The sequence below is a fragment of the Aplidium turbinatum genome, chromosome 18 (genome assembly GCF_918807975.1).
Source record: "Aplidium turbinatum chromosome 18, kaAplTurb1.1, whole genome shotgun sequence".
Lineage (NCBI taxonomy): Eukaryota > Metazoa > Chordata > Ascidiacea > Aplousobranchia > Polyclinidae > Aplidium > Aplidium turbinatum.
In genome coordinates this window covers 5,844,729-5,855,631 of record NC_137489.1, presented here as the reverse complement: position 1 = coordinate 5,855,631, position 10,903 = coordinate 5,844,729, and the positions used below count along the sequence as shown (strand labels likewise).

Genomic DNA, 10,903 nt, shown 5'->3' with positions numbered 1-10,903 from the left:
TCCAGCAAATTGCTGAAGTTATGTTTAATTAAAGCGGCAATTTTACACCAACAAAAATATAATTACACAATTACACTTTCAATACCAAGAATTAAATAGTAAAAACAACACAGTATTGATATAAAATTTCTACAAACACAAGAGCAACATTTCACACGATGACTTCAACCACAGTAGCCTAATAGCCTACAATTTATAAGGCACAAAATTATTTGATTGGGTAGAATAAAAAATGATCGCATCGATACTTCGAGACTATATACCTTAGGCTGCGCTTCCACTACGATAGTAGGCTACCGGCTGTATAGCTACTGCTACAAAAGCGATTAAAAAATTTATCTACACATTCAGGAACACCAACGCTTTGTGGTAAAGTTGACGAAATTGTTATGCTGCTTTGTCCACTACGTGATTATTTTTTCATACTTCAAACTGGATTTTCGAAAAAACAAACTCAACTTTGTTTGCTTATTCGAACATGAATGCCAAATTACGCTATTTCCTTATGACAACGAATATTACGCCGCTGACGAAACCCAGAGGAGGTCGTAGGATAGTTAACAAGCCCAAGCTCAAAAATAGCATGGGAGTTGATATCTCCAATCAGCACCTAAGTCACTGTGTGTGTTTATATTGATGTCGCTTGTAAAGTAGCACGATCGTGTTTTAACATGAAAGACTGAAGCAGAAAAACTATAAAAAAATCTGTAAAATTAAGCGACAATTCAAAGGCAAAGTGATTGCATCTAGAAAGGTGGGTATCGACAGTGCGGGTGACTGAAATGAAACAAAAGCTTGGAAAATAGTCTAATCTAAGTCACTGTTGGAACATCTTTAGAAAAAAAAGTGGAAAGCTTTGCTTGTAGATATAATAAACACATTTCATTACAAAATTTCATTCGCTTGTAAAGCGATTACACGTATTTGCAGAGTAAGGGTATGGACATCAAAAATGCCCACGGGGCAGCCAGAGAATACACAGCAATGTTCAAACAACGCAAACTAACACCATTGCGATAACAGTATTTTAAGGAATTACTAGCCATCTGAGCATGATGCTTGAAAGAGTGCCCAGGCAGCAAAAGTGGCTCGGCAGACAAAGTAAAACAAAACAGTTTCCTGACACAAGTGCAGTAGCGTGGACTGGGGGGGGGGGTCAGGGGCACTTTTGGACCCTGCATGATTTGGGTGGAGCAAAGATTTACCAAAAGACCCAAGTTAAAAACTCTGCATTAACCTTTACCATGGTACATTTTTAACGGTGTCCTGTTTTTGGAGCCGGATAATATCACTAGTGTCGGGCCCGAAATAGCTTCTCAACGGCCCTTTCACTTGACCACGTCACACAATACAGTATATTTGCTTCATTTCTGCCATTCATCAAGTAAGGAATCCAAAATGTTAAACTTACAATGTCAAGTCACGTTACAAGAAATGAAGCATCTTGACTGGAAGTAGAAACAATGAAGTCCGATGGGAAAAGAATAATGAAATAGGCCGTTTTAAAAAGGACATTGTGGAATTATTGTTACATAGGATACGCTTGGAACATCAAAGAAAAGTGCGACAGTTGCATATTTGTTCCAATTTGATGCATGGAAATGTAAATCATGAAAATACAGCAAAAGACAGTCATTGCAACCATGTGCAGGATAAAAATTAATCAACGAAACTTCATATTTCGGATTTTTTTTGTAGTACGTTAGTAAAAAAAAAACAAATATCATGCATCGCGCTAAAACACAATAACCAAACAGCACTTGGAAAATCATACGTAACGCTGAACTTTCTAATTTCATTACCACAATGTTGAACTACTGTACTTGAACTCCGTACAACTTAAACACGAGTGAAAGTTGAACACCATTCATAAATAGTAAAAAAGCTACTTGTTTAAACCTCTGTGTTAAAGTTTGCTGAATCGAATGCGTCAATAACTTGCGTCAGCATGTAGACACCGGACGTGCTGCGTCAAATTCTTTGGAACCCTTCCTTACAAACGTTACAGAAAAAAAACTACATACTGTACAGCAGTAGTTTTCAACCAGGGGTTCGCTGCCTCAGAGGCTTCATTGAGATTGCAAAATCTTTAATGAAATTGCAACATATTAATCCCTTTTTACATTGATTCAACGTTTGCAGGATACAAAAAAAGCTGATGTGCTAGTTAGAAACAGAGCCAAGGGAAAATATAATCACAAAATTCTTGAATAAAACCACACTTGGAGTGCCACTAAGAAGGAAAGCAATTAGTTCTGATGCAGAACAAAGCTATGGGAACGTTCATATCTGAGATCTTGTTGATGCAAAGATGATAAGAATCTTTCATTTGCTTCCTCCTATGAGTGAAAGAAGGAAGATGAAGATGTAGACAACATCAATGTAAAGATTCAATGCTCCATAGATGTATTCCTCCGGATCCAGTTCATACCGTTTACCTCCGACAATCAGTTGGGTATCGAAGGCAAGAAACTGAAATAATAAAAAGAATATTATTTGGTGGATTGTTTGCCGCAAGTCTTTTTCGTGATACATTTTAAATCGTGAGCTAGAAATTGAGTAGCAGGATAAAAATGTGCCGAATGGTAAAACGCAACCTAGTCTGCAATGGGCTAACGAGTGCTGAGTTAACATAGCTGCACTTTTACAGCACCGTCGAACCATATGGCATCCATCAATTGAACTTTTCTAAGCTGGGTATGCAGTCAGGAAAAGGATACAGTATCAAAGTCGAATATGCAGTTTCATATTTGGTAAAAAGGTAACAACCCCAGTTAGGCTACGTTGTTTAAAATCAACAAAACGTCGATGTGTGTGACATTCTTCGAGATAACAAAGTGGTACGCCGGGAGTAATCGAGAAAATACCACATATTTGTGAACTAATACTTTGTGAATCTGTGCTTGAGTGGATCAATACATTGTCTGTCCAGGAACTTATAGAATTACTTCTATGAATCCCGGAGCCTGTCACTGATCCCTGAGCCTGTCACTGATCCCTGAGCCTGTCACTGATCCCTGAGCCTATCACTGATCCCTGAGCCTGTCACTGATCCCTGAGCCTGTCACTGATCCCTGAGCCTGTCACTGATCCCTGAGCCTGTCACTGACTAAGTGCTTCCAACCTTCAAAGCAATGTGGCTTATATGAAGTGCGAAAAGCGCAAATTGTTTACAGGGCCAGATTTAGAGAAAGAAAGGGCCTAGGCTATTCCCTCTTGAGGTCCCGACCTCAACCCTAACAGCCATGGAGACGAGTATTTAAAAAAAAATACAACTACCGTATCAATAACATAGTAAATTAATGATGGAGAAATATGCACGCAAGAGTTGAAATTAACCGTTTGATGATTTGAAGATAACCAAAGTTTGTTACCACATTGTAAGTCTTTTGTGAAATATTACTGTAAAATAGGAAACCTTAGTTAAACAAAATAATTTTGAGTTACTTTATTGTTAATGTTATGTTCTTAAAAAATATTGGACTTACAAATTTTATTTTACTTGCATAAAAATTGTGATACGTAACAAGATAATTATAACCTACACGTAAGCTAATTAACAACAATAGTGTTCACATAACGCATAAACCCTACCATATACTTTCTCGCTAAATAGTCTGGTTTGTTAAAAAAATACTTAGATTGCCCAAATTTTGAACTTCCCTCACAATTTGTTTGCCTCAGTTTGTCACTTTTAATACACAGAATACTTAGTGCAGATAATCTGTCTTCACAAGTCTTGAAAGTTTCATCTCCGATACTTGCCTCCACCCAACCGGTATGCTTTTGCCAAAAAACGCCTGGGTGTGGCCCAATGGCCTGCACACTGGCGTCTAACTGTTTTGCTTAAATGTGCAGTTGTGCACAAACGGAGGATGGCACGATCCACGACTTGTGAGTGCGGCAGGAGAAAGATATCGCAAACCACACCACCTGCAACTGTCCTAGTATCTATCATGTGCCAAATGGTGTGCGAGGTTTGCGCGAACTGGATGACCAATCAATTCAATGGATGCTTGAAACCTTCCCGAACATCCAGCCCGAGTCACCGTTACTACTCAACGGTGGTGAAACTGATCGACGAAGCCCTTCGACCCTTGGAGCGGAGAAGAACGAAGATTCAAACAAAAAAGAACTGGTTCTCAATTCATATTTAAGTCATTTAAGACTTAAAAGAACTGGTTCTCAATTCATATTTAAATCATTTAGGACTTGAAAGAACTGGTTGTCAATTCATATTTAAATCATTTAAGACTTAAAAGAACTGGTTCTCAATTCATATTTAAATCATTTAAGACTTGAAAAGGATCTCTTTCCTGAGCAGCTGGTAGCCGGATGATTGATTCTACATTTGAGAAGACTATCTAAATTGTTTTGCTTGCATATAATTTGATAAAGGTCCGTAGCCTATGAGACAGAACGTGCTATTTTCTAAGCCTATACTTTTATCTCATGTAGGATTGTAGGCTACAACCTGTGAATTTGTCCAAAACTAGTGGAGGACAAAATGAGTGCAAAAATAACCGTTCGTTAAAAATTAGCACATAATTTTCTTAATGAATATTAACAGTCAAGTAATATATAACTTTTAAGCTGTGTTATATTTCCTTTCCATAAAAAAATACATACACTAGAAATTTAATTTGCATTGGGCTACGACCTGTGTATGAATAGGCCACCTACTTCATAAGAACTGGTAATTTTACGTTATTAGCCAACAAGGTGAAAGTTTCTGTAAATACATCTATTTAAACGTTTTTAAATATACTTGGTAACATCTCAAACTTTGAGGCCCTAGGCTTCAGCCTTTACAGTCTCATGGTAAATCCGGCACTGCCTGTTTACAAAAAATGACAATACGCCAAAATAATAGTCTGTATATGTTATGAAACTACGAACGCGTGTAGCTGAGCAAAACAAAGATTAGTTTTTCATTCAACGGCACGTAGCATATCAAGCAGATTACTGACAAACAGGTTATCACAGCAACTGTGATGTAAATACAGCATGAAATTTACATCACATGACTCACCAACGTGAAGACAAGAGCTCCCAAGCCTCCGTACACAACTTGAAGGTACTGTGTAAACATACATATCAAGTCAATATTAATGCCAGTGCTGTGATGTAAATTTATTTATCGTCTATTCTGTCAAAACTTCTTGCGTTTGAGGCCGCGGCAGGTCACGTTATTATGTCCACGCGCGGCAGCTAAGTTTCTTTCGTTGGACACCGGGGCCGAGAGTTTATCCTTTTACCGCCCCTGGTGCCCTGTGAGTTGCGGTTTCTGGTCCTATGTCAAAACAACGTTGCAACAGGAAGAGCGACTGATTTGTTGCCCGTCTTATGAGGGGCAACAAATCAGTCGTTTTTTTTACATTGATTGTTTCGATTGATGGTTACATTGGTTGATTGTTTTTAATGGTTGCATACGTTGAATCAATATAAAAAAACGACTCATTTGCTGGCTGGGATGAAAACTTTACGTTTAGTTTAGCGAGCCGAGTAGTTCAGATTGACCAAAAGCACATGCTATTTTGTCTACCTTAACAATCATTCTATATCATTAAAAATTTTCTAAAACTCCTCTCAAAACAAGCTTCAACGATACGTTGTACTTTCGGTTTGGAAGTGTGCGATGAAGGCTCGCAGCAAACATGACGATAAGAACTCACTTCTCACCAGTACATCGTCTTCCAATCATAATAACTTCAAAAACTGATAAAAGTTATAAAAGTAATGTAACTGAAACCTGTTACCGCATGTAAAGCATTTTCGTACGATGTTTACTGTACTGTTTATGCTATTATTTAATGTACATTGTACAGTATATGATGTCACTTCAAACTTTTCCTATAGAATATGCGTTTTCAAAGAACTCACCCAGTTGTAGCTGTAAGTGAAGATTGTGACGAAACCGAACAGAAAGAGAACAAGAACCAGCACGAAGAGAACACCGGAGCATTTGGTGAAGTCGAACCTTGTTTGGATCGAAAACAAGGTCACAGCAAGGCAAACCAGCTGTGGCAGAAAAAGCGATCTTAATAATAGTCCAGTCAGCAACTCAGTCCTTTTTTACATTGATTCAACGTCTTCGGACGTTGAATCAATGTAAAAACGGACTGATTTGCTGGTTGGGTGATTGAACGACTTACAAAAACTTAACATCAGCAGACGTAAAATGTTCCTGTTTGTTGTAAATGACGTAGTTAGCGTGATGGTGAGAGAAACACTTTGTGGTGAGGAAAGTCGTTGGAATTCGTAGTAAACGAAAAGAAACTATGTTGAAATGACGTCAACATCACAGGTGGAGAACATTTCTATGTTTAGAAAAAAACGTATGGGCACCTACTACAGCAATACGTCACCTAACAATTTCTTTATGTTGATTTCATGTAAATCTGTAATAACAATATATGGGAAGCTGTAGGAAAGTGGGAAAGTACTCCGATCTTGCTTACCACTGTGACACCAATGGCGACAAGAACAGCCTGAGTGCTATAGAAGCTTGCAATGCTTCCAACCATGTACGAGAGGGCCAGAGTCTGCAAACAACAACAAAATACAGTAAAACAGCTGAGAATTGTTAAACCTTTGTTATATAACACTAGCTGAAAACTCGCTGATACTATTCAAGTATTCATATGTCGAATTAATGCCATCTGATAGTTGGGAAAATAATGGCAAATAACAACCCAAATGGGGCATGAGCCTACTGAACAAGGTTATCAATTTCTGTATAATATATTGCATTTTACTCTGCATTTTGCCGTCTAATGTGAGTTGGTAAACATACAAACGTACGTTCTGCATAGTGCGCTAAAGCACCTTCGTCAACTGAGTATGTGCGTAGATTATACAGATATGCAGTGCACATGTAAGTAATTAATTGGTTGGTGGGTGGTAAGAGCAAGTTAGGTAAGTTTGATCCAAATTTAAGTGATGAGATTTTCACTGATATATGAGATATGATAGATGAGATATGAGATATGATATGATAGATGAGATATGATAGATGAGATATATATATATATATATAAAAACAATGAAAACTATTAATACTACAAAAAGTGCTCAATGCCAAGCAAAAAGGCAAAGCAGAGCGAATTAAATCAAATGTAGTTATTACTATCTGAAGACTTTACAAATTGTTTCACCTAACGGATCATCAGAAGGTCTTATTCAAATAGAATCTATTTGAATAAGACCTTCTGATGATCCGTTAGGTGAAACAATTTGTAAAGGCTTCAGATAGTAATAACTACATTTGATTTATATATATATATATATATATAAGATGCGGAAGTGCGGTACTTCTACTTACGAACAAGATGAGGAGGAATATATTGATGGGGGACTTTCGTCGCACACTTTCGCAGCAAAGAAGCACGATATATAAAGCCAAGAAAACTCCGCTGTAAAATATTTGTATGTAAATGTCACCTACGTTGAACACACCCTGTTTAAGTTATGAAGTCATGCAGGCTTTTCATGGAAAGACAACGACATTCTGATCAAATGCTTGTTTTAGAATATGCATTTTTTCGCTGTGAGACATGCAAATGTTCAATTAAGTACCAATGAAATTTTGCTCAAAGGTTCGTTTCACATGAATTTTGTTTACATTAAAGGTTAACTGACCAAGTAAAATATTTCAATAATATTTTTAAATCTAAGACTTACTAAGCTGCGTAATATATTGCGATGTTCTCTCTGACGGCAAGACGCACAGGTTCACTGAAAACGTAATAGAGAAATATTATCGCAGTGTAATACTACCAGCGCTGTGGCTTAGTAGTTAGACTGTCCAACTTTGATCTGAATCAGTAGATGTGGGTTAAATCCCATGTCGGGTCACACCACAGACGTTTTCAAAGGTGTACTGAATTTTATTCCTGCTTGGCACTTAGCAAAGGCATGAATTCAGGGTAATAATGTACTCAGCCGGCGCCTCTATACAACTGCACTGAAACTGTCTGCTTTGTAAAGCGCTGAGAGCAACGCATATCTTCGATGGATAAATCACCATATATAAAACATATCATTATTAATAATAATTCATTGCAAGCATAAAAGTAAAATGCATGCAAATGCCATGATAGATATAGATTGCGAGGCTATATAGCCTAGGCTACAGACGAAAAACGCAGGCCCCTTGATAAACTCATCGCAGATGACAAAACACTATTTTGCGATCACTTACATGAATGTGAAAACACAAACTATGCCAAATGTGACAAGGAGCTGCAGGAAGAGAGTGACGTAAACTTTCCGAATGAACATCCGACGAACGCTGCTGTCACCAAAACCACTCCTGAAATAAAAACATCTTACTGATTCAACAACAGTATCACTTGAGATTACAAGACGCTTAATGCTTAACAACGGCAGTCTGGGTTGTGCCAGCTTCAAGGAGTGAAAGCACTTGCTTGATGTTTGAAAAGGCTTGTTGTAACTTAGTGAAAGAACACATGACCGCGTATTGGAAAGACACTTAATGCTATGCTTAAAAGTGGACAGGAAGGTTGATTTTCTTACTTATCACTAAAACACATGGTGACAACACACAAATGACTGAAACGAACAGATTTCAGAAGTAAAATGATAGGTTCTAGAAAACTGAAACTGATTATTCAGCAGGCATTGAGAAAGTTTTGTTAAATAATTTACCTGGTTGTAAAGCCAGCATCATTTGCAGCATGGTTAGAGTTTTCGGGAGCAATATCATGAGTCATTGGCTGAAAGGTGGCAGTTTCTACATCAAATACATTTAATTAGAAAGTACACCAACAACACAAGCAGTCACCTTGAGACGCATAAAGTCAAGAAAAGTCATAATAAGAAATCACACAAAGGTTTAGTTTGCAGAGAATACGTTTTTAAATCACAAATTTAAATTCCGAATCAAACGTTTAAATACAATGTTCAGATACAGATTAAGTTTCAAACAGAGATACCTAAAGCTTCACACTTCAAATGTTGTAACACAAGTTAATATACCGGTACTCCTAGTAGAATGAGTAATTACAAGCCTGTTGCTTGTTTCGGGTGTATATATAGTAGTATTATATATCTTTTACACCTCATGCGCAATTTCCATTGAACGGTGCAACACCAGTTGTTATTGCTGAGCACTGTCTGCTATTGGATTGTGCTGCAAGCGCGCCATTGGCAAATTGTCTGATGATCAATTTTGATGGAGCACACATGATGAAGAAGATAAAATGGACATCACTTCGTTTGTTAAAAATTTTGTAGTTTTGGTGTTATGGCAGTCAAAATAGCTTATATATATTGTGTGGGTACAATCCATATGTACCACAGTAGCATGCTGATAATGCTCACATAAACTGTTAAAAGCATCTAATCTGAGTTGTAAAATCAGCATCAACTTTCAGTCATAGCCTATCATAAAAAGTAAACCACCACCAACATTGTCATGAATTAAAATGCTGTTTTCTTTGTCTTGCAACACACATAGTTTATTGATTACAATATCACAAAAATACATCTAAACATTGGCTAGAAGAAAAACACACATGAATACAATAAAAGATAGTCTGTGTATAATGGTAAACAGTTTTGAAAAATCTTAACCAAGCTCCATGTTTTAATCTTCACCGTTTTGTATGCCACTGGTAAACCTACTCTACTTTCAACATTCTCTCTCTTAATGACAATCAGTGTGAAGGGTTTTGTTCAAAAAGAAAGAAAAGCGCAAGAATTGAATAGTATCAAACCTTTCGAACTATGCACAGTTAATGTTTCATCCCAATTAAACGTATCAGTAGTAATTTGTAGTACAATATTGATATCACATATTGATATCACATATCACATATGATATTGATATGATATCACATACCAGGAGGATGAACATCCTGAGGCTGTCCATAAGTTGCGCCATGCGGTTCAGGAGCATTTGAAGATTTATTGACATTCCCAATCGTATCGTCATAAGTTGGAGGTGCACTGGGGTGAGACATGCTTTTGTTGCAAGTGAAAGTAACAATATATCGGATACTTTTTACTTGATTTTTTTTATAGTAAATATTCCACAGTTTCCAAGAACACTACTTAAAACTGGAATAGTTTCAAAAACAGACAGAAGTAGGCTATTCTTAAAAAAAACTTAAACCACAAAAATAATAGTTAGCAGTAATTAAAACTAAGAAATATGTTAAGGGTCGTTAGTTCAATGAAAAAGAAGGCAGCCGACATGTCACATGATAGGAAACCAGCAGTAGAAAGTTATCATGACTGATATTCTAAAATATGTTGATTTAAAGTTTAATATACATCTTGACAAGATCAGTTCAGTTCAGTTTATTGTTTTGCTGACGATACACAAACAAAAAGTACATACAAATTGAGTGTCCATCAGCACAACAGGATGGCAACGAAAGACCTGTAAGGTCATCTATGTCAGCTGCCACAAGACAATTAATGTAATGCAAAAAATAAGCACGAAGATTAGATTCCTTGCTTTTCAATTCAAAGCTCTGGGTATTAAAATAGGGGTAGGCAGTAAAAATGAAGGTATTCAGATTTTGCATAGGACTCTTTTTTAAACAATAATATGATATGACAATGCAGAATCAGCAAAAAAATTTGAACTTTAGGCGTTTTTGGCGGTTAGCACCACAAAAAACTGAAAATTGCATTTTCGCATTGTGAATTTAACAAAAAATCACAATTTTCTGGAGTAAATGGTTTTCAAATGTAAAATACTGCATAAAATTGTCAATTTTTTATGCAAATGGGCTCTGTGAAGATGGAATAATAACTCAAGACTAATTTGGAATTTTATTAATCAAAGAAAAGTCGAAAAAACACAAAAAAAAGTGAAAAAGCATCAATTTTTTATGATAAAGTGTTCAGGAAAGGACAGGCCTATTGCAAA

The 10,903-nt window shown here is 36.7% G+C and overlaps 1 protein-coding gene across 1 annotated transcript; it reads right to left on the bottom strand.

Moving 5' to 3' along the window:
- Nucleotides 1–10,076, bottom strand: LOC145787412 (protein lifeguard 2-like). The gene is made up of 9 exons (XM_082599152.1): nucleotides 9,866–10,076; nucleotides 8,671–8,755; nucleotides 8,204–8,314; nucleotides 7,684–7,737; nucleotides 7,325–7,415; nucleotides 6,462–6,545; nucleotides 5,884–6,021; nucleotides 5,033–5,080; nucleotides 1–2,472 (listed from the first exon to the last, which is right to left on the bottom strand). Exons 1-9 carry the CDS (start codon nucleotides 9,984–9,986, stop codon nucleotides 2,326–2,328), a joined length of 879 nt encoding a protein of 292 aa, XP_082455278.1. The 5' UTR covers nucleotides 9,987–10,076; the 3' UTR covers nucleotides 1–2,325.
- Between the last annotated feature and the right edge of the window lie 827 nt (nucleotides 10,077–10,903).

Bases quoted from the DNA above. Each gene is read 5' to 3' on its own strand.
- LOC145787412 (XM_082599152.1), bottom strand. From the start codon at position 9,986: ATGTCTCACCCCAGTGCACCTCCAACTTATGACGATACGATTGGGAAT. The intron at 8,756-9,865 runs GTATGTGATATC...TATTTGATGTAG, and splicing joins TCAGGATGTTCATCCTCCTG to AAACTGCCACCTTTCAGCCA. The intron at 8,315-8,670 runs GTAAATTATTTA...TTTTTATTTCAG, and splicing joins GATGCTGGCTTTACAACCAG to GAGTGGTTTTGGTGACAGCA.